Source organism: Periplaneta americana, chromosome 7 (assembly GCF_040183065.1).
Source record: "Periplaneta americana isolate PAMFEO1 chromosome 7, P.americana_PAMFEO1_priV1, whole genome shotgun sequence".
Classification (NCBI taxonomy): Eukaryota; Metazoa; Arthropoda; class Insecta; order Blattodea; family Blattidae; genus Periplaneta; species Periplaneta americana.
Window position 1 is genome coordinate 25,852,535 of NC_091123.1, and position 23,238 is coordinate 25,875,772.

The window sequence follows — 23,238 nt, forward strand, 5'->3', positions numbered from 1 at the left end:
ATGGATACCAATAATAAGTAACTTTGTAAATGAATAATTGATATTTTACAGAAAGTGACGATTTTAGAAACAATATAATTACCGGTACTGATCTTTTGGCATATTATTTTATCAATGCTGTATGTGTATCAGAATGAACTATAAGGGATTTTAATGAAAGGGTTTTACATCTTGATTACACAACTTTTAACGCTGTATCACTTCGGAATATTTATAAGACTTTCTTGTGTTAAATTCTAAGGTACCTTGTTTACATGTTTTGACCTATTTATGGGTCATCATCAGAACTGGTCGTTGTTGGTCTTGGTGACTCTTGTTTTGTTTCTTGTGAGGGTGTGTTCGTGTGATATAGTGTATAGTCAAAGAATGTGTGTTCTGAAATTGAGTTGTGTGTTGAGAATTTCGTTGGGGTGTGTTTTCGTGTGTCTGTATATTTCATATTGTTCTAGTGTGTTTAGTTTCTGGCTTTTTGGTTGGATGTGTAGTATTTCCATGTCTGTGTTGATGTCTCAACACACAAACAACACAAACAAACAAATAAATACAACCACACAGGCGTATACAAACTCAAATGTAACACCTGCAACAACTTCTACATAGGACAGACAGGCAGATCATTTCAAACACGTTACAAAGAACATATCACAGCCATAACAAAATTACAAAACACCTCCACATATGCAGAACACATCACAAATGCTAACCACACCTACAGAGACATCAACACAGACATGGAAATACTACACATCTAACAAAAAAGCCAGAAACTAAACACACTAGAACAATATGAATATACAGACACACGAAAACACACCCCAACGAAATTCTCAACACACAACTCAATTTCAGAACACACACACTCTTTGACTCTACACTATACCACACGAACACACCCTCACAGGAAACAAAACAAGAGGCGCGAAGACCAACAACGACCAGTTCTGATGATGACCCATAAATAGACCGAAAGATGTAAACAAGGTACGTTAGAATTTAACAAAAGTCTTATCATACATATTCCGAAAGGGTTTTATTATGACGCTTTCCAGAAAAGTAGAATTATTTACGTGGTTATTTCCGTACTGAAAATGCCCAATATCTAAGGTACGTTTGGGAGAACCTGAAGACCAAAAGAATCCATCCTAGCACTTTTACAAATTGTTATTGTTTATAAAGACAATTTTGAAAAAGCAGAGTAAGTTCAGCTACACTGACTGGCAGGCTCAAACAAGCTTCGTTCTCATCAGCCCGACTTTCTGCCCAGCGACCAGCTAGCTTACGATCGACCAACTTGGTAACGAACCAGGCTCCGTCTTGTACGTACCCTTAGGATGCTTCCTCTTGTTGCAGGTCCGGCCGACCCGCCCGCAGGCAGGCCCTCGGTGTCCGCCAGCGGCAGCTCCGTGAACGTGGCGTGGTGCAGCTCCCCCTACGATGGAGGCTGCATGGTCACGGGGTACAGCATCGAGATGCGGCGGCTGCAGGACCAGGACTGGCAGGTGGTCACCAACAGGTCAGACACGCCGATTTACACCACTGTGATCACACAGCTATAAGAGCTAGAGTCGTGCACAACCGGTTACCAAAAATAAAAATTATACAGGGTGATCCGTTTGGGTATGGATAAAATAAAAACAACGTAAAACATTTACTACTGTACTTTATTTGTTGAAACTTTGTGCATACAACACTGAAAGATGGGAGATTCCTCAGAGCTCAACATGACCCCCATTGCGCACCCTGTACAACTCACAACGGTTATGCAATTCAGCCCATGTCCGTTGTAACATAAGAGGGGTGATTTGTTGAAAAGCTTGAGTAATTTTTACTCTCAGATCATCAATGTTCCTGGGTTTCTGTGAATAGACAATGTCTTTAACAAAACCCTACACGAAGAAGTCAGGAGGGATTAGATCTGGGGAGTTTGGGGACCAAGTCAAGACATAGCTGCTTCTCATACTGGGTTTCGCCTGCGACCTCCTGCATGTTTTTTTCTTTTTTAACACAGAACCTGTTTCTACAAATGTTCGATACCACAACATTATGGAATAGTATTTAGGTACATTACGCACACCATACTCACATCGAAATTCCCTTTGAACTCTTTCAACACTGTCAAATTTAGCATACCAAAGAACACATTGTGCCCGCTGTTGATTTGTAATAGCCATTTTAATCATCTACGATTTTCATTTGTCCTTTCAGATTATGCATTATTGATTGTCATATATGGAAACTCTTATCTTTTAATCATAATATAACCAGCCATCATAATACTGTAGCTTTATAACAATTTAATATTATCCATACCCAAACGGATCAGACTGTATGTTACTATTGAACGCCTGACACTGTGGTCAGTATGCAAAGCTCTTCCATCTCGCGGAGTGTCTCAGTATTCAGTTTAACGAATATTCGAGTTGTTTCTCATTCTTTGTGAGTGAATGGGAAAGGCAGACCACATTGAACCATGCAGGCATTCCAAGAGCCCTTGCAAGGACGCGATTATCATCGTGTAGGCCTATCATTTAATTCATAATTCTTCCTCTCTCACTACATTCAATCAATCTCCATCCATCGACTCAATGATTCATTCATCCGTCGACTCATTGATTCATTCATCCATCGACTCCTTGTTTCATTCATCCATCGATTCATTCATTCATTCATCCATGAATTCATTGATTCATTCATCCATGGATTCATTGATTCACTGATTGGTTCATTGATTCATTCATTCATTCAGATATTATAATAAAGTTGAGTATCGTCAAAAGCAACAACATGCATCGTGAAAGTACTAGCATTAGAGATTGAGAATACTTTTCTTTTTGTTAATAACATTCTATCTTTAAAAAAAATGATTAATGAAATAATAATGCAGCCGCTTAGAGTAATTAAAAGGCATTATATATACATTTTGAGTTTAAAGTGTAAATGTTACACTACAATATAATTCTGTGTTGTGTGGATAAAGGGAGATAAGTCATAAAAATGAGTTTGGAGATAAATGAAAATTAAATTTCGGACCCTTATTGCAAATAATTTCTTACACAAATAAAACACATCAACTACCTAGTATTCTTTTGATTTTTGCATACTCAATTGTAGAATTTAACTTGTATGTTCATCTAAGAAACAGAATTTCATCTGCACAAAAAAATGACATCCCCTTTTACCCGAACACCACAGAATTATATATTAATTTTCTCTTCTATTTAGTAAGTAATTGTAATTTATTCTATTCTTACATTTCTTTACATACTATATTTCATATTATGTATTACACTTATTTCCTTTGTTGTTACTGGTGTCCATTTGTTCATTTATTATTAGTTATGAAGATAAGTCTGTTAAGGGGTTAGGTACAGCTTACAGCAGTAAACTTTTACGAAATATTCAACATTTTTTCCTCCACTACTGTATGTTGTACAATAATAAAAACACTGTCCTTCTGCTATATGAAAAAATATTTTTACGATTTTTCCAAAATTGAAAATGATGGCAGTTCACTGTGCAGTGATGAAGCTTTTCCCCCATAACTCATAAACTTGTTAACTTTTTCATGTTCTCTCTCTTTAATTTTATTGCTGAAACTCGCGTTTACAATATCATTCTCTTTCAACTACATTCCTTAATAAATAACATTTTTTTTTATTTTGTGCTAGAAGAAAATACTGGTATTTGACCGTTTTTTAAATGAATTTATTTTTTTTATCAGACAACCTATCAAAAGTAGAGAAATGATCTTGTATCATATTGTAGATATGACATGCATAAATACACACAAAAAATTTCATCACAGAATGTTGGATAGTTTTTGAGTTATGTGGGAAATGCTTCATCACTGCACAGTGAACTGAATTTTGAAAAAAAAAAAAAAAAAAGGTAAATATTTTTTTTTTTTTCAATTGTAAAAATATTTGTTTTCATATAGCAGAAGGACAGTGTTGTGAACATACCAATTTCCATTATTGTACAAGGTACAGTAATGGAGGGAAAAAATGTTGAATATTTCTAACATTTTACTGCTGTAAGTTGTACCTAACCCCTTAAAGTGCCCAATCAATTGTAAGTCTATATCAAGCAAACACATTTTTTTAATAAGACAAAATAAATATCCTTCAATTGTTACTCAGTTTGTGTACTCAGAAAATGTCAGTTTCATGTATAATAAAACGCATCTGTTGTTCTGTTTAGCTAGCCTGCAAAACATTACGGGTAACCAAATAAATAAATTAATTAATACATAAATAAATTAATAAATTAAGTACCGTAAACTGGGGTAAAGAGGATCACATGTGGTAAAGTGGATCATATGTGTATTGCCTAGATAAGGCAGCGCCACATGGATCACACATGAAAAGAAAACCTTTCTTCTATAAGTGCCACTAAAAATAGTTTTCTTTGCATGTGTGAACCATGTGGCGCTGACTTATCTAACAATACACATATGATCCACTTTACCACATGTGATCCTCTTTACCCCAGTTTATGGTAATTAATAAAGGAACTGAAGTAGCCAGGGAAGATCTACCCTTTTATCATTTTATCAACCACGATTCATTTGCAAAGTGTGAGATTCTTATAATAATTATTGTTATTACAGATGTCATTCCTTGTCGTACATGATTCCTGGTTTGACCTCTGGAGAGCGGTATGTGTTCCGAGTGCGTGCTGAAAATGCTCACGGCCTGAGTGAAGCAAGCAGCGAGTCGGAGCCTTTCCAAATGGGACCAGCAGAAGGTAATAAGTCTGCTATCGGCATGTATACTAGACCCAATAAATTCTATATGAATATAAGATCCATTATTTAATTATTAGGCCTATATTATGTACCATGTTTTTTTTTAACGTTGATCACTGATGTAAACTTCACTGATATCAAATTTTAATTGCTAAATAATTGGAAGGATGTTGAAAAAAAATCAATATTTTGAGAGTGCCAGTATTCGTCAAAACAATTAAAAATATCTAATAAACATGGGTCCTAAAACTAATATACAGGGTGATTCACGAGGATTTACTGTCACTTACGGAACTTATTTCCGAAGACTTTTGAGCAAAAAATGTCATAAACATTTGTCCTAATTTCAATATTTTCGGAGTCCTCCCCCCCTCTACCAATGCAGAGCATGCTCAGGAAAGTTAAGACGCAGTTCTTCCATCCACTTTACGCTGATGGCTAATGTGTTACATAACTACGTAATAAGGACACCAAAAACAATCCGATGAAACTTCGACATCCCACAGCGCCCAAACCATGAATTTCCGGATATGGTTACCCTCATGAGAAATGATCAGTTTACCGTCCTGTCCAACATACTAAGTGTTGTCGGTGTTGTTTCTATACACCCTGTATACCCCATAAAAATCAATCAAAGAAGTTACATTGGAAGCTATGCTGTTGTTGCAGTGCCAATTTCAAAGCCCTTGTTTCGTACAAAATTTAATTTTAGGTATCATCATTATTATACTTTTTTCTTGTTTTAATTAATTATACAACCTCTCGGATTATTGATTTTTTGTTATGGAAATCACGTTGAGCAGCTCTCATGATGTTGATGAACACGTCTCGGAAGATATTAATTTTAGGGCCATGTTTATAGACTTCGCTTTTTCGTTTTGATGAATACTACACCCTAAAAAAAACGTGATGTTTTAAACACTCTGTACAGGTATACACGCCATTGGTAAACTGGTACATGAGCTAAATATTCTTTGTAAGCCATGAAATAAAAGAAACATTTTACTGCCTTTTTATAATGTAGGAAGTACAAAAGTATTCACCATTATGATGATATATTTGTGTTTACAGAGGAATCGTTCCTTCCTGCATTTGAGCCAAGAGTAGTAACGATAGCACCTGGTGAGGCGTTCAAAAATAACTTTGAAGTGCTGGAGGAGCTTGGGAAGGGCCGCTATGGAGTGGTGCACAAAGTGCAGGAGTTGAGCACGGGACAGAAGTTCGCTGCCAAGTTCATCCGCTGCATAAAGGCCAAAGACAGGGAGAAGGTCCAAGAGGAGATCGACATCATGAACGACCTGAGACATCCGAAGCTGCTACAGCTGGCAGCCGCCTACGAGAGCCCTCGAGAAATGGTCATGGTGATGGAATAGTGAGTTGCTTGCAACCTTAGTCATATAAGGGGGAACCGTAAGTAATGTCATTAATTTCAGGGGGTTACTGCCTGAGATATTTCAAACAAAATAGTTCAATATAATTTTGCTCGTTCTTGCCTTCTCTTCGAGATAAAAATTGTTCTGTATGAAATATTTCATAGCATGTTTTGAGAAAGCCATTGATTTAATTCCCAATATGTATTGTGATAATTGATTGAAAAATTTTTAGTTTTGTCCTGTAAATGTGCAGAAATTGGATCCAAACAAATGTAACTTTATAAAATTCCTTTGTAGAGCAAAAAGTTACTTTCGGATCAAATTTCTGCACATTTAAGGGGTTAGGTACAGCTTACAGCAGTAAAATTTTGGAAATATTCAACATTTTTTTCCTCCATTACTGTATCTTGTACAATAATAAAAATTGGTATGTGTAAAACACTGTCCTTATTTTTACGATTTAAAAGAATATTTATTTATTTATTTTTTTTTTTTCAAATTTCATAATTGTGGTAATTCACTGTGGAGTGATAAAGAGTTTCCCTCATAACTCATAAATTTGTTAACTTTTTCATGTTCTCTCTCTTTTATTTTATTGCTGAAACTCATGTTTACAATATCATGGTCTTTCAACTACATTCCTTAATAAATAATATTTTTTATATTTTGTGTTAGAAGAAAATACTGATATTTGACCATTTTTTATGATTTTATTTTTTATCAGTCAATCTATCAAAGGTAGAGAAGTGATCTTGCATCATATTGTAGATATGACATGCATAAATAAACACAAACAATTTCATCACAGAATGTTGGATAGTTTTTGAGTTGTGTGGGAAACGCTTCATCACTGCACAGTGAACTGAATTTTGAAAAAAATATATATATAAATATTTTTTTAAACCTTATATATATATATATATTTTTTTTTTTTTTTCTCCCATATAGCAGAAGGACAGTGTGTTTTACACTTAATAATTTTCATTATTGTACAAAATACAGTAATGGAGGAAAAAAATGTTGAATATTTTCAAAATTTTACTGCTGCTGTACCTAACCCCTTGAAGGATAAAACAAAAATTTTTGGATCATTTATTAGCCTACATTGATCTCTTAAATTCACTGAGCATACTGGGAATTAGCTAAATCAATGGCTTTCCCAAAACACGCTATGAAATGTTTCATACATAAATGTTCTGCCCAAGGGCAGGTTTTTCACTGCAAACCCGCCATTCTCCAATCTTTTCTATTTTCTGTCTTCCTCTTAGTCTCTGCATATGATCCACATACCGTAATATCATCTATCATCATATTTCATATAAAACAATTTTTTTTAAATATATCAGAGAATAACCTCTTCAATTAACGACATTGCTTATGGCTAACTCCGTTTTTTTTTTTTTTTTTTTCACTTTCTCTTCGTGTGTGTGTGTGTGTGTGTGTGTGTGTGCGTGTGCGTGTGCGTGTGCGTGTGCGTGGGCGTGGGCGTGCGCGCGCGCGTGTGCGCGCGTGTACACATAAATTTATTATTTTTACCATAAAATGTTGTTGGAAATGTTTCAGTATTATGCTATTGTTTTATAAATGAATTTATTCAGTTATGCAATGTATCACAAAAGAAAAGTAAATGACACACTGTAGTAATTTTCACATATTTCAAATCTACATTAAATTTAGGCATGAGAACAGAAACATTTTTTCATGTTATTGATTTTTTTGAATGGAGGACAGATGATTGAATTTTGGATGTTTTTAATTACTTGTTCAACTTTCTTGAAATTTATACCACATATTTGTTATGTCCTTATGTAGTGGTGTACAAATTATTTTTTAATTTGTCCAATAGTTTTGTTATTTTTTTATTATCAGATAAAGATATTCTCTGCAAAACAATAACCATTTTTAAAGGCCATCCTTTTTCTCAAAGTTTGTTATAGATATAGTTTTCAAATTTGTTGGCTTTTAATGTCACATGAGTACCGTAGCTGTTGTTGAGGATTTTTTTTTAATTTTATTAAATAGAAAATTCTATAGAGAAATTATAAACTATTTTTAAAATTAAAAAAATAGTAATAATGTGCTATATTTATTAGCTGCAAAAAAGTGGACATAATTTCTATTCATTGCACATTTTTGTACTTCTGTACAAATTTCAAAATAATAGGTTAAGAATTGTTTCGCAAGGAGACCTCAAACTCAATAATGTTGGCCATTACATGTTTAATTTGTGTATAAAAAAATGGACCAATTTTTCTATTTTCTGCTTATTTTCCCACACATAGACTTTTTGAGGATGATGTGTATTTATTTGCTTGTATCATCCAATAAGGGTTGTGAGGAGAACATTAACGACATTAAATTTAAGATGATTCAAATGCTGCCATTTAAACAAATTTACCCTATCTGAAAATATGATGTGCCTCACAAGATCTCGATTGTTGAGGTTTTACAGAACTCAACCAGTCTGTCGAAATCTTCTACACTTAATTCTTGCAAACGCTGGACTTTTTATAGATATAACTATAATTTTATTTCAACAATTTCCATACTGATGCCGAACTGACATTCAAGCGCCACTTGTCGTGTGGATTTATACAGAACTTTTTGGATAAGAAAGCATCAGATCAAAGGCATTTTCTCCGTGTGGTATTACCTTTGGTTTTCTATGCTTTGGCTAATTATTTATGCTTCCTGTTTCATTGAATTTTTGCACTATATTTTTAAATTGTTGATTTGTGTGTTTGGTATAGATATACATTTTTTTCATTAATAAATCTAATTTATTTTCAGTATTTCCGGTGGGGAACTTTTCGAACGAGTAGTAGCAGATGATTTCACCCTCACAGAGAGAGACTGCATCCTGTTTATGCGACAGATCTGTGAAGGCGTGGATTACATGCATCAGAACTTCATCGTGCATTTAGACCTCAAGGTTAGAGGAACATAATAATTTATCAGAGAGTTTAAGGAGCAGTGAATTACGTTTGAATTTTTGCTTTAACTTCGTATGTATTAGGAAATAGTTAACTTAATATGTAACCTTTATACAATAGCACAAAATCCCATGGTTCCGTGTACCTCACTGTATGCTTAAAGCTACATACCAATTCAATTAGAGACCATGGTTGAATCTAGAGTATAGTTTTTAATATCGATTTGTGTTCAACTACTGAGCCAATGTATAATATAATATAATGATTATGATTACTAACAGGGTGCGAATTAAGATTTCGGTAATTTCCTAGAAGACGGGCAAAATCCAACATGGCTGACGAAAACTACCAAAAACGTTCTGCCAACTATGAAGTCCAAATGTCACCAAACATTGCAAAATCAAAGATGAAAAATCAAATATATATTCATATTTTAAAAGAAGAACAAGCCCTCCAAAAAAAATGAAAATATATTTAATTTTTCGCCTTTGATTTTTTTGGCGTTTGGTGGCATTCGAACTTCATAGTTGGTAGTACTTTTCTGGCAGTTTTCGTCCGCACTTTACCCCCAAAAATCACTAAAACACAAAACAAAACATAATAATAATCATATTATGAAATAAAATTCAATTCTCATCGACGTCTTCAACGACAACCTCTTCGCTTCCAGTGTAAATGACACAGGCTTTAAGGCAATCTAAACTTAAACCATGCAGCCAACAAAGAACTAAACCAACACTTTGTCGTACAGTCAACTTTGCATAAATAAACCACGTGTTTACACTAAATGAAATTCTCTTCGAACACTTATTACATCTTAACTTCTACAGAAAATTCAGTAAATAATTCCTTTAAACCACAGAAAAACAGTTTTCTTCTCAACATTCAACACAATCCTTCTTCACCAGCGAAAGAACTAAACCAAAATCGACACAAAATTTAATAGATAAATTTCAGAACACGGTTTCCTTCCTTTCCCTCTTACTTCAAAATTCCAACCTTGTGCACATAAAATAAATTATTGGCACTGAAAAGTGGCTTTTCGTAAGCACGATGCGCATTCGACAAATGCAGACAAATCTACAATGTAACACCACTCACGTCAAACAACCAAGAACAACAGGACGTCATTATCCATGAAAAATTAATGAAAATTCTAGAATAAATGATAACTATAACCAATCAAATCGAAAGAAAATCACAAAAATCATAAAATGAGAAACTTTCAATAGCTTTAGCCATCAGACACAACATAACACCACTCACGTCAAACAACCAAGAACAACTGATAACGTCATTATCCATTCAAAATTAACGAAAATTCTAGAACAAATGACAACTATAACCATAAAATTAAAAGAAAATCACGGCGACACCTAGTACAAAAACCTAGAATTAACATGTAAAAGTCACTAAAAGATCACTAACATTTAACTCTGAAATAAAGAAGTTGGTAATACTTACTATATTCAACCAAGTGCCCGTCTTCTATGAAATTACCAAGATTTCTGATGGGAGGGGATAGAATCCTAGATATAGAATACCATACATAAAATTATTATTATCCTCATTCGATACGGCTCAACGCTTGGTCGCACTGAGTTGCTTGTCTTGCATCTTGATCATAATAATAAATATATCCATGAGCAGGCTTAAGATAAGATGTGTAATTCCTAAGTTACTGATTGTTGTCAGCTTGCCATTGATGATAATACATCAATATTATTTCCTTGCTTACTTTACACTATACTTTATAAAGTGTACTCGTATTAAAACAATTATATTTTGTTAGGGGGCATAGAAGTTATTCCTGGAAGGGATGTTAATATGAATTTATGATAGGGGGATAATTTCCAACGGGGGGGGGGGGAAATCCCCCCATTCCCGACGTTAATTCGCACCCTGATTACTAAACAGAAACTTTATTTTTTAATTCTTTTATTTCAAATTTGTTCAGGTATAAGACCAAGCTACATTTAAAATCTACTTTTATTTATTTCTGTCAATACGAGGAAGAGATACGTTTCAATTTGAAATAATATGCTTAGAGGAGCAGGGTTAGAGAAAACTATTGGACTCGGTGAACTAATGGTAGTTCCAGCTTAACTGTGGGAATTTTTAGGCGCAGTATTGTTACTTGTTCGTCATCTCTACTTCCTTTCCTCTCAATCACAGTTTATATTGCTTTCATCTTAGAAATAAGACACAGTAACAATTTAGCAGCTAGGACCAATAAAAGCGTTACTCTGTTAACGCTGTTATTGCATAGATAATTGTTCTTGAATATTATAGATTATAAAATCACTAATTTTATTAATATGTAAACTTTTAACATAAGATCAATAATTACCAAATGTAAAGATTCGTTCCTAACAATTTTAATATTTGTGTTAAATTTTTCTCAAAAGCGATTTTTTTACAGTAACACTGTTATTGAACCTAGCTTCTCAATTAATGTGAAATACAGTAATTATGACGTAACTTACGTATGTTACGAACGAATTATTGCAGATATAAATAATAAGCACGTCCTGTACCAAAGAAACAGAAAGGAATTGCCTGGCAAATCACTCTGCAGAAAAAGAAAGAAATATACATATATAAAAATGCATCATTGGATTGCCAATGAGAGATCAATTTATTCTTCAGATTATAAAATACGTTTCAAGTAACTCTTTTTTAAGTTCCAAACATTCTACACTATTAGCAACAAATAAAACAACATAAAATTATTGAGTAGAAAGCTAGAATGAAAAAAGAGTGGAAAAAAACATATTTAATTAATTTTATTATATTAGTCTAATTTTTTTTAACAAAACTTAGTTTGTAACCACAACTGACTAAATATTTTGTGGATTTACATGATAAAGACCGTGAGTTTTGAAATACAACTTTCCATTACCTGCAACAACTACCAGTAATAGTTTTTTCTTGTACTTTTTTCTTGACTAATCATTCACAGTACTAGACAATCTAAAGAAACAAGATCCTGTTCTGTAAATGATTTTCCTGATCCGATGATCACATCATTGAACTACTTAATTTTATACTTTCCACTATGCTGTCTAAATGCTGTTTTTTATTTTTTACAGCCTGAAAACATTATGTGCCATACGAGAACATCACACCAAATTAAACTCATTGACTTCGGATTGGCCCAGAAAATAAATCCAGATACACCTGTAAGAGTTCTGTTCGGCACCCCAGAGTTCATCCCTCCAGAAATAATCAACTATGAACCTATTGGGGTGGAATCTGACATGTGGTCTGTAGGAGTGATTTGCTACGTTCTGTAAGTATTTTAAGACGTTAATTTTTTACCGCCTATCTCATATTAGTCTACTATATATTGCGAGTTTTAACCTGGGAACTGTTGGCTAATAAAAATACACTTACTGTTGATGAACATCTACACGTGTAATAAAAGGTACGGACGTAAATCTTGCAACCAAACTTCATTCGGAAATAGCTATATTGCCATAAAAAGCTACAGAGCTCAGTTTTAAATGAGGCAGAAAGCAAGTTTTTGGAATAAGTAATTGAACTGGATATTTTCTATCAGAGGAAACGATTGAACGTTGTCTCAGAGTCACAGACAATATTTAGTTCCATCTTTCTTACAGTGAGAATGATGAAAAATTGGAATATGTTATGCAAGTTAAAAAGATTCTGTACAAATACTATAATAAAAAAATTGACATTTTTTTTAAATTTCAAAGAGAAATTAAACCTTAAGAAGCTTCATACGGTAGAAAACTTGAAATTTTTCATATTTTTTGTTTGTCTAATTTGACATACCTTCTACAAAATTGTATTACAAAATTAAAGATAATGGAAGATATGTTGATTTGTTTGTGACTGTATATGAGAACTTACATTTTACAGTAAATATAAGTTCAAGTTTAAGTTTTAAAAGTAATTTCTCTGAAAATGGTTGTTTTTTAACGAAAAACATAATTTTACAGTAAATATAAGTTCAAGTTTAAGTTTTAAAAGTAATTTCTCTGAAAATGGTTGTTTTTTAACGAAAAACATAATTTTACAGTAAATATAAGTTCAAGTTTAAGTTTTAAAAGTAATTTCTCTGAAAATGGTTGTTTTTTAACGAAAAACATAATTTTACAGTAAATATAAGTTCAAGTTTAAGTTTTAAAAGTAATTTTTCTGAAAATGTTTGTTTTTTAACGAAAAACATAATTTTACAGTAAATATAAGTTCAAGTTTAAGTTTTAAAAGTAATTTTTCTGAAAATGGTTGTTTTTTAACGAAAAACATATCTCAATAACCATTTGTATAATTTACTTCAAATTTTCCACAGTTTCTCAATATTACTAATACGAAAAATTTAACTATTTTAATTTGATAAGCCAATGTCAAATCTTTATTTTATGCCAATACATACAATGTTACTTTCAAATCAATCATATCTGTGAGTTACTTTTGGCCCAACCTCTAGAAATGTTTATGAAATGCTTAAAAAATAAACATTGAGTTGGATTTAAATTTAAACAGATGCTATGTTTTTTATGGTATACCGTACTATATAGGGTAAAGGTTGGTAATATTGTGATATGAGTAATATTGTAACAGTTCTTTTTGAGAATTTATTACAATTTTACTGAGTGAGAGGAAGATCGGTTTTTTGCCTCAACTTATTAAGGGAATGTTCGTGGATAAGTTTCTGCCCAAAACCGGTTCTTCTCTCACTCAGTAAAATTGTAATAAATTCTCAAAAAGAACTATCACAATATTACATGTATCACAATATTACCTTAGATAGTAAACTAAAATATTGTAATCTTAGTCCCGTCGCTCTAATTTCCGGCAGCCAATCGCATTGCAAGTCGGCTACATTTAAACGTGTGCGTCTTGTGATTCGCTGATTCATTTCTTAAGGCTCGATAAATACTTAATATAATCGCCCGCCATTTTAGCTCTTTCGTTGGCGTTCGCAGAAAGCACACGAAGACGTTATTTGCCGCTCAATTATTTGCTGAATTACATTGCGTTTAATTTATTATCATAGGAGTTACGACATGATAATGTTTAACGGTGTGGCAAATAGATTCCTCGTATGGTAGCTCGGCAACGTAAGAACAAAAATGGCGAACGATACTACCTACCTAGACTTCATAGAGCCTTCACTTCCTAAGACGTAAGCAAGGAGGTAGAGTCACGCCGGAAATAACAGCGTCGGGACTATAGTAAGTGAATTGTTATCTGAGTAGTGGTTTCCTTTGTTGAAAATGTTAGTCTTTATGTATTAATGTAATATAATTATATTGTTGTCCATTTATATATGATTTCTGAATAGTGAATTTTATCTTGTGCAGATAATGATACTCTTAATCAAAAATGAAAATTCTGAGAGCTTAAATTATCATTTTTATAAGTTATTGGAATTAAAACTAAATTCGAAACCACTTTAATAATATTTAAAATTTTTAAATACCAATTTGAACTATTGAGCTTGTTATATGAAAGCCTATGCAAGTGCCTTTAGTTATTTCGTTTATTGAAAGATCGTCCATTTTAAAATTAATTGCAATATATTACACAAATTAACACTTTTTTCTGAATAATTTTTGTTTACTATTCATCAGACTGCAGCATGAAAATGTCTGATGCATTTGTGTAGTCATAGCTTAACTGAATCATCCATAAATTTCAACGAAATATAAAGTTTTATAAAACAAAATTTCAATTTAATGTGTTGTAATTTTACATTAATTGTAAGAGGAGGAGGAAATACGTTAAAAAATATTGATAAAACAACTGTGGTATAAATTTAAGTAATACGACCTCCACATTTTTGTACATTATTCTCCACTATGTAATGTTCTGTAGGTTGTCAGGATTGTCTCCATTCATGGGAGACAATGACGCTGAAACGTTCGCCAACATCACCAGAGCAGACTATGACTTTGATGATGAAGCTTTCGATGCCATTTCCCAAGATGCCAAAGATTTCATCAGTGCTCTTCTTGTAAAGAGGAAAGAGTAAGTGTAACTCCTTCACATAATCGTATTACATGTTTGTAGTGACACTAAGAACTGATTTTGTACATTTAATTTATAGTCCGGATCTGCTTACTTAATACCCTAAGGGTGAAACCTAACCATTTTTCCCCCATTACTGCATATGCTAGTGGATTGTGGTGATTTTCTAGTTTGCAGGTTGAATTTTCTTTTGCCAACTTCGTTTCCAATTTCGATGTACTGATAAATACTAAAAATGGTAGTGATTTTGTAACTGGTATGTTGGCAACTGAGACAAATATCCACAAAATTTGTCGATACTGGAGTTCCATGAAATTAAAATTGTACTAGATTTCTGAGCCGGTTACTGAAAGCTAGAGAAATTTGAACATGTACTAATAATTAATATCAGTATTAATATTAATACATAATAGTTATTTTATGTGTTGCATTTGGTTATAATTCAACACTATAGTCAGGTAAGTTTCCGGAGTTAGCCTAGTACTAATAATTTCATGTGGTCATACAAAATACATTTTTAGGTTAGGTCTCGTAAGTCGTTTAGTCAAACCAATGAATTTCGTACCGCTAGACAAAATACTTGATATGTTGATCCCTTTCTCGTATAGTTTTCCTACGAAAATGTTACAAATTACTGAATTATTTAGAATAACCTTCCAACATAAAGTACTGTAAGTAAATACGTCATTTAGTACGTAGGATCATGTGATATCTGGTAACAGTTGGCAACACTGACTAGACGGCAATATTTGCTGTTTAGGAACTGTTCTTATGTGACCCTCACTATAACTAATACAGTTTTCAAGTTATAATAGAGTAAGGTTATCATATGAAGGGTACAGAGAAAGAACGAACAGAGTCACAATTTTCTTAAGGGCGAAGTCATCATCTAATTCAGTATATTACTGCAAAATTTATTGTTGTTCCTAATGAAAATGTAGGAAAGGATGATTGTATCCGTAGTGATAATTCTCCTTTATCAGTTTTGATAAGAAAAACACATAAATTTTGCAGTAATATACTGACTTAGTTGATGTCGTCACCCTTATGAGAATTTTTCTGTACCCTTCATATATTTTGAGTCAAAAAACTGCAAGTGGCCAGACTTTAATAAACTAAATTAGTTTCACTCAGGCTCATTGAACATGAAGTCCAATTCAGACTTTTTCTGAAGGTGAAGATGGCTTCTCAATATACAGCAATTAGAAATTAATCTCATATAAAAACGGGCCAGAACGCGACTATCACAGGCCGAATTTTCGGAACCGTTTTATAAAATCTAGTAATACAGTTGAAAACAGAATATCCCCCTCTTCTAGCTAGGCCTACAGTGATTTTTAAATGTAAATTACATATATGGTATGCGTACTAGTTAGCACAATGTGTACGAGAACTCAAAATGAAAAAAACTACAGAATAGACTCAATCATCAATAACACCATGCCAGTATTATGAAATAAATGCCTGGAACATAAATTAAAGTTTAATTATATAGGTAGGTTTTGAAATACCGTAAATGTAGCATAAGAAGCAGAAATAAATGTAAGTAGATAATGGGTAAACTTTTGCAAGACAATTGCTATACTTGTAATATAATTCAGAAAACATTAATACAGGAAATTTAAAACTATAGCAACTATTTATTTTATTGCTTCTTCAAATTTTAAGGTTTCCTGTAGACCAGATAATAACAAATTTATATAATGCATTAAGTACAATGTTAAATTAAAGAAAATTCTAGTTTACAACAGTGAAAAACCCTGAAAAGTTCAGTAATTAAGGTAAATAATAGGAATGTTTTTTTTTTGTAGAGAACCCGTGATAGTGGCAATAGTTACTCCTTTTAAAATACATGTTGGCAAGGAAAATTGTAACTACGACTGGTTTTATAGTCTCGTCAAATTGTGGCATGTTATTTGAAACTTCTCAGAAGATACCGTAAGTGGAACTAAAATACTAGTACTTTCTCTACATAAACTGAACCACTAAACTATCTACTTTCGCGTGTATCCATGATGATAATACTTCAGTCTTTAAATCTATATTGAAATTAGAGCACCTATAATTATTACAGAACAATAACATTGCAAGAATAGTAGTAGTTATATGTTGTTTCCTTTTGCTGTGGATAGTGTTACTACCGGTACTTCATCTTTAGCAGAAGACAGCAATCAAATTTTTACTATACCGAATCAAGTGCATAATGTAACTGCACATAAATAATATCGAAATGATTTAATTTATATCATTTTAACGTCTCTGTCCCCATAAATATTGTGTTACAGAAGCAGTACTACTTCAAATAAAAACCATACAGAGTAAACTTAAGGCTCATTCACAATGAAAATTAAACATAACGTAAGCGTTAACTTAAGAATATAAACGTTACGGTAAAATCAAGAAGTCATACCATCATTCACGATGGGAACATAAACATAACCGCAAACATACTTGGTAACCATGGAAACATAACAACGACGCCATTTCCTCATATTCTGTTGTATACTTCAGCGCTCCACGATTGTGTTCTGTTTGCAAATCACGTAAGCATAAGCATGAAAGTTTGGAGTTTGCAAACTTTCATGTTAACGTCTTACGGTAATGTTTATGTCAATGCTTACGTGAATCATTGTGAATGATCCCATTTGGTAGCCTGGGCGCAAACTTCTATGTTTATGTTATGGTTATGTTTAATTTTCATTGTGAATGGGCCTTTATTTTTGAGAGCGTATAATGTATTGAGTGGCGGCCGGGTAGCTCAGCTGATAGAGCAGCTGGCTACGGACTGGAAGGTCCAGGGTTCGATCCCAGGTGGTGGCAGGATTTTTTCTCGTTGCCAAACTTTCAGAACGGCCCCGAGGTTCACTCAGCCTCCTATAAAATTGAGTACCGGGTCTTTCCCAGGGGTAAAAGGCGGCCAGAGCGTGGTGCCAACCACACCACCTCATTCTAGTGCCGAGGTCATGGAAAGCATGGGGCTCTACCTCCATGCCCCCCAAGTGCCTTCATGGCATGTTACGGGGATATCTTTACCTTTTTTAATGTATTGAATAAATTTGTTGTTGATTACAGGAAAAGGCTGACAGCTAAGGAATGCCTGCAACACACGTGGCTGGCACAGCACGACGAGAACATGAGCTGTGTCAAACTGTGCACAGATAAACTGAAGAAGTTCATCATTCGCAGAAAGTGGCAGGTATGTTTCTGCACTGTTGTCAGATTAAGAACAATCATATTATATCTTTGTTGTAGCGATTCATCTGTTACTGTTGTTAATGAATTATTTAATACCTTTGCTATATAACCTTTTCATTCAATAAATTTGTACGACAAGAAACCAAACCTCTAAGTTATAAAATTTGATAGAACCATGTAGTTTTGTTGCACTGCATTCTCTCTGTTTCAATTCAATTGGGAATGATTTGCCATTTCTTTATTTAGACTGAAATTTAACTATGCAGAATTACATCCAATTAGGCTGAAATCCATATTTGTACAAATATTATGTAAAATTAAATACAGTTCTCACTCTGACAATATTGTATTTGCATTATATTACGAGTTATATTTAATAGATTTTCTATCAACACTCTTGTGACAGTGTTGTTTGTGTGTAATTCTAACCAATGTACTAATATAATAATTTATGAACTGCCTCAGTGACTGCGCGGTGTTTTCATGTTACAGAAATTATATTTGTTTTTAAAACCTAAACACTCTGGGAGTCATATAATAATATACGATCACCCTATTTGATTTTGCTTCTCAGTAACTACCATTCAGTCGGTTCTCGTGATTGTTAGGATACTTTCTTTAATAAATAAAGATTTGCAATGAGCAACATAAGCAGAGCCAGTTAATATACGTAATGCTTTTTTCTGTATTCAGGGGCGTATTTTGCAGGCTACCGGCGGTAGCCCAAGGAAACTACAAAAGAAAAAGTTTGTAATATAACATAATGTAATAATTTTGTATTATTAGTTTTACCATGGTAATTAAAATTAAAGTAATTGTTAGATATATTTTGTGTAATAATAGGGTCAGCGGTAGCTCAAACCCTTTAACCAGTATACGCCCCTGATAAACATTGCCACTATTATTATCTCATAAGCGAATGCCATAGAGCTATTGGGAATGTATAATAAACATTTTCAGATATAATTTAAGTGCACCGAATTACAAACTTTAGGAGGCTTTTACAAATATATTTTATTGACACTATATTGCACTGAGTAAAATTTACACAAAAGACGTTTTTTGCACGTTCGTGTTTTCTGTTGTATTTACAGCTATTGTTGTTGGACCTTGAAGGTTAGAATTCCCACACAGAAACTTGTTGCTAGGGAAACCATTCTTAATGACATAGCTAAAACTATACTGAAATACACCAATTACAGTGCACTTATTGTTACTTAGTTACCATTACAATGCAGTTTTGTGAAAACTTTGGAATAATATTGCTCTAAATTTTCAATGCAAAATATATTGTATTTGCAACTTAAAAAATGTCGCACAATACACGTTTGTGAAATACTTCTTGTTCCAAAATATGGTATACATTTGTTAAAGTTTTCAGTAAAATAATGTAAATTTAATACATCTTATAGATGCTTATTTGTTTGATAAATTAACATAAGAAAAACATAAAAATGAGGTACATTTCATTCTGTGTGATGTCAAATTAATAAAAGAAAAAACAAACATTGTTTTGAGAGAGGGAGATTAACATAAAAACTGCAATAAATTATACAGTAACCCGTTTTTGTACAACTGTTGAGCCTTAGATGTTCTATTCAACATTGACAGGGTTGGTGTTACATTTTCTGCAACAGGAACACCACAGTAGGTGCCCATTTGATTTCTGTTCATAATGAACTATTTAAATATTATAGTTTGATGCACTACAGAAGATTAGAAACATTCACAACTGCACTGTCTGATAGTCCCTTTACTACTGAACAGAATACCACACCGCGAAATATTTCGTGCACGCATGCGCAATAAACAAACTTGTTTTGTTTGTTACTGTACCATATTTTGGAACGGAGGGAGTACATTAAAAAATTTCGGAAGCTGAAAAATTAGCTCTGCTCGTTTTTCAAACTTTTCCTCCATTTTGTAAAAAGCACTTCCTAACCTTGTACCTTAGTACCGGTATAGTATAGTATAGTACTGTAAACTGGGGTTACTTTAAACACAGAGGATACTTTGAACATTTTTTTTCAGAAAATCCTATTTAGGTTTCTACATGCTGCACTTGTTACACATGGAGGTAAATTTGGTATGAGAATGATTTTATGATAATTTACCTCAATCTGTAATAAGTGCAGAATGTAGAAACCTAAATACGATTTTCTGAAAAAAATGTTCAAAGTTTCCTCTCTGTTCAAAGTAACCACAGTTTACGGTAGTATAGTATAGTATTTATTAGCTGTCATTATAGCAAAAGCTAATGACATTGTCAAATTACACGTATGAAATTATCGTGCAAAAATGAAAATTATTCTATTACAAACAAAATGATCACAAATATTCCTTAGAGTTTACAATTGAGAGTCAAGATTATCAAAAATAGGCTAATATCTAGATGAAAATTGTAACACACTGATCACAAATATTATTTGATTTGCTCAGTTTTATATACAATAAAACAAGAATTAACTTAACAATTTATGAGAATTTCTTAATATATTACAAAATAATAACATTCAGAGAAAGAAAACTAAAAAATATCTACAGCTTGATTTTCTAATTCAAAATATTCTTCCACAGAATAGAATGGGTTTCTACGAAGCCACGTTTTCACTTTGACTTAATATACCATTAAACTGTTATGTGTGCAATAATATAGCCTCCCCTCCAGAATACATCCGAACTGCCTCTAAAGAACCAATTGATGCATTAGATAGTATAGAGAGCTTCTTCAATAGTATTTCTGTGTAGTAAAGCTAAGTAACAGTAGTTTTGCATGTGAGTTTGTGTGTGGAACTCATAACGCATGCCTCGTGTGTGTTGTTACTCCAAATAACAGAAAACCGGGAATGCCATCCGCGCCCTGGGACGCATGGCAACGCTGTCAGCAGCCAGTCGCCGCAACTCCAACGCCAGCTCCACCTCAGGCAGTCCCAGACCCAGTTTATCAGGTTGCTGCGGCAACGTGTCCAGGATGTCCAGCCTCAACGAGGAGGACCTGGAGGTCTCGGCCACTAACACTCCTAGTGACACTAACAGTGTGATTAACGGGTTCAGTGAGGCACTGCTGATCAAGGCGGGGCGCATGCGCCTGTGCAGCGAGCGGAGTGACAGTGGCATCAGCGACTGCTCCAGCATTGCCACTCCGAGCGCGCACAGCTACTGCCAGTGCCCCGCGAAGCCCTTGCTCAGCAAGAAGTTCTCCATAAGCGAGGAGCTGGAGACCCCGCATGTCCGGTTCAAAGAGAACAGTAATGTATCAGGGTGTTCTTCCTCCGCAGCTAAATTTACTGCTAAAAAGACAGACAGCTTAAAGCAGCAGAGTTCAGTGGATTCTGGCGTACACGTGGATGTTGGGAACTGTCCTGCTCCGGACATCCTCGCTGGTAAAGTCAGTGCCAAGAAGAAGGAACTGACCCAGCTCCAGGAGCAGAAGAAGCAGAAGGAAGTCTATGGCGACAAGACTCTGCAGAAAGTCAGCGGCATCGTGCAAGCTAGAAGCAAAGTTCTAACAGCGGCCCAAGAAGAAGAAACTAAACCAAAGCAGCAAACCACTCGAAAGAACACCCCCCTTCATCGCCCGTCCCCCATCTCGACATCGCACGAACATAGCACAAATTATCAGAAAGCTATGGCATTTTGGAAACGATAGGGTTTGTAACACCGGGGATAGACTGAACTTTTGACTTTGCCTGAATGTTTACAAAACTTCAATCTATCGCCAATTATACACATTTTGTATTTCACCTAACCAAAATATTTATTACAAAGAACAAATGGTTGCTTTAACATAAAACCGTGATTTTATTAGGATATTTTTTACGCAAAATACTTTGATTCTTGATTACTTAAGGGTCATTACTATAAACTATCTTCGAGTAAAGTGAACTGAATGAAGATGGCTTATTTTTAAATTCCCCTCCCCCCCAAAAAAGGAAGTAAGGGGAAAAAGTGTCATAACAAAGGTATAAAGATCACCAATTACAGATAAATATTAAACCATCAAAATTTTAAGTTTTGCCTTGTGTTTTGTATATATAGTGATTAGTTTATTCTGTCATGGTATTTGAATATTTGCACATGTTATGTATCTACTGTTATGTAGGGCTATAATAAAATGACACATTTGCCAACTTTCTTCTTATTATTATTATTTCGAGGACTCTGATACATTGCAATTAGGTACTTCTTTTGTTGGGCTTGTCCTTAAATTTTTAACTGTTCTCGTTGCCCTTCAGGAGTGTTTGCATTCTCATGAGACCTTCTTTAATCCTGGATGAAACTCCTCTCATCTTAGTTTCCCAACTTCATTGAGCATACTGTTTCTATTTTGACTTCAGTTCCGTTAATTTTATTAGCACTGTTAATTGTACAGCAGCTCTTGAAATCAGTTTTACTAGCTACTACCACAGTCTAGTATATACAGTCACGAAGCTCAATACATAGTAAACATGCATCCATAGATAGTTGCTAACCACTAGGATCGCTACTATCGCCTCATCACAGACAATGCGAAATAGTACCAGCACAGTCTATTGTTTCTAGTACCCTCATAAACTCAAGCTTCATGACTGTATATACTAGACTGTGCTATTACTTCGTAATCTGTTCGCACTAGACTACAGATGAAAGAAAGAAGCAAAGTCTGGCCATTATAAAAAGAAATACTAGGAAATAATAGCAATTTAATAGATTTAAGATTTAACAGAAAAGTTCTGGAGAAGTGACTGGACCACGTTTAAAACTGAAATATCGGTAGCATAATTGGTAGTGAAATTTGTTAGCTGCTATCAGTGAGGAGGAGGAGGAGAAGAAGAAGAAGAAGAAATAATAATGTTATTCTGATACAGGTACGTCCAAATTCTTTGTATCATTTACAACGTGAGTATAAATGACTTCCCTGATTATGAAAATTATTTGTGGACAAACGATTGAACGTAGAAAAGTTTTATATATATAGCAGTATATGGAGAAACTCTCCAAGTTTTTAAAC

The 23,238-nt window shown here is 33.7% G+C and overlaps 1 protein-coding gene across 5 annotated transcripts in view; it reads left to right on the forward strand.

Annotated features, from left to right (window-relative positions):
- Positions 1–22,378, forward strand: part of LOC138702989 (titin homolog) — a 914,774-nt gene extending 892,396 nt beyond the window's left edge. For 4 of the 5 annotated variants that reach the window (XM_069830459.1, XM_069830460.1, XM_069830461.1 and 1 more), the window contains 8 exons: positions 1,351–1,513; positions 4,610–4,746; positions 5,819–6,119; positions 8,911–9,052; positions 12,146–12,345; positions 14,901–15,053; positions 18,126–18,249; positions 21,085–22,378. In XM_069830459.1, the coding sequence (XP_069686560.1) occupies positions 1,351–1,513; positions 4,610–4,746; positions 5,819–6,119; positions 8,911–9,052; positions 12,146–12,345; positions 14,901–15,053; positions 18,126–18,249; positions 21,085–21,897 (2,033 nt within the window). In that variant the 3' untranslated portion in view covers positions 21,898–22,378. The remainder of the gene's footprint in view (positions 1–1,350; positions 1,514–4,609; positions 4,747–5,818; positions 6,120–8,910; positions 9,053–12,145; positions 12,346–14,900; positions 15,054–18,125; positions 18,250–21,084) is intronic. The other variant, XM_069830463.1, reaches the window with a different exon arrangement.
- Positions 22,379–23,238: the final 860 nt, after the last annotated feature.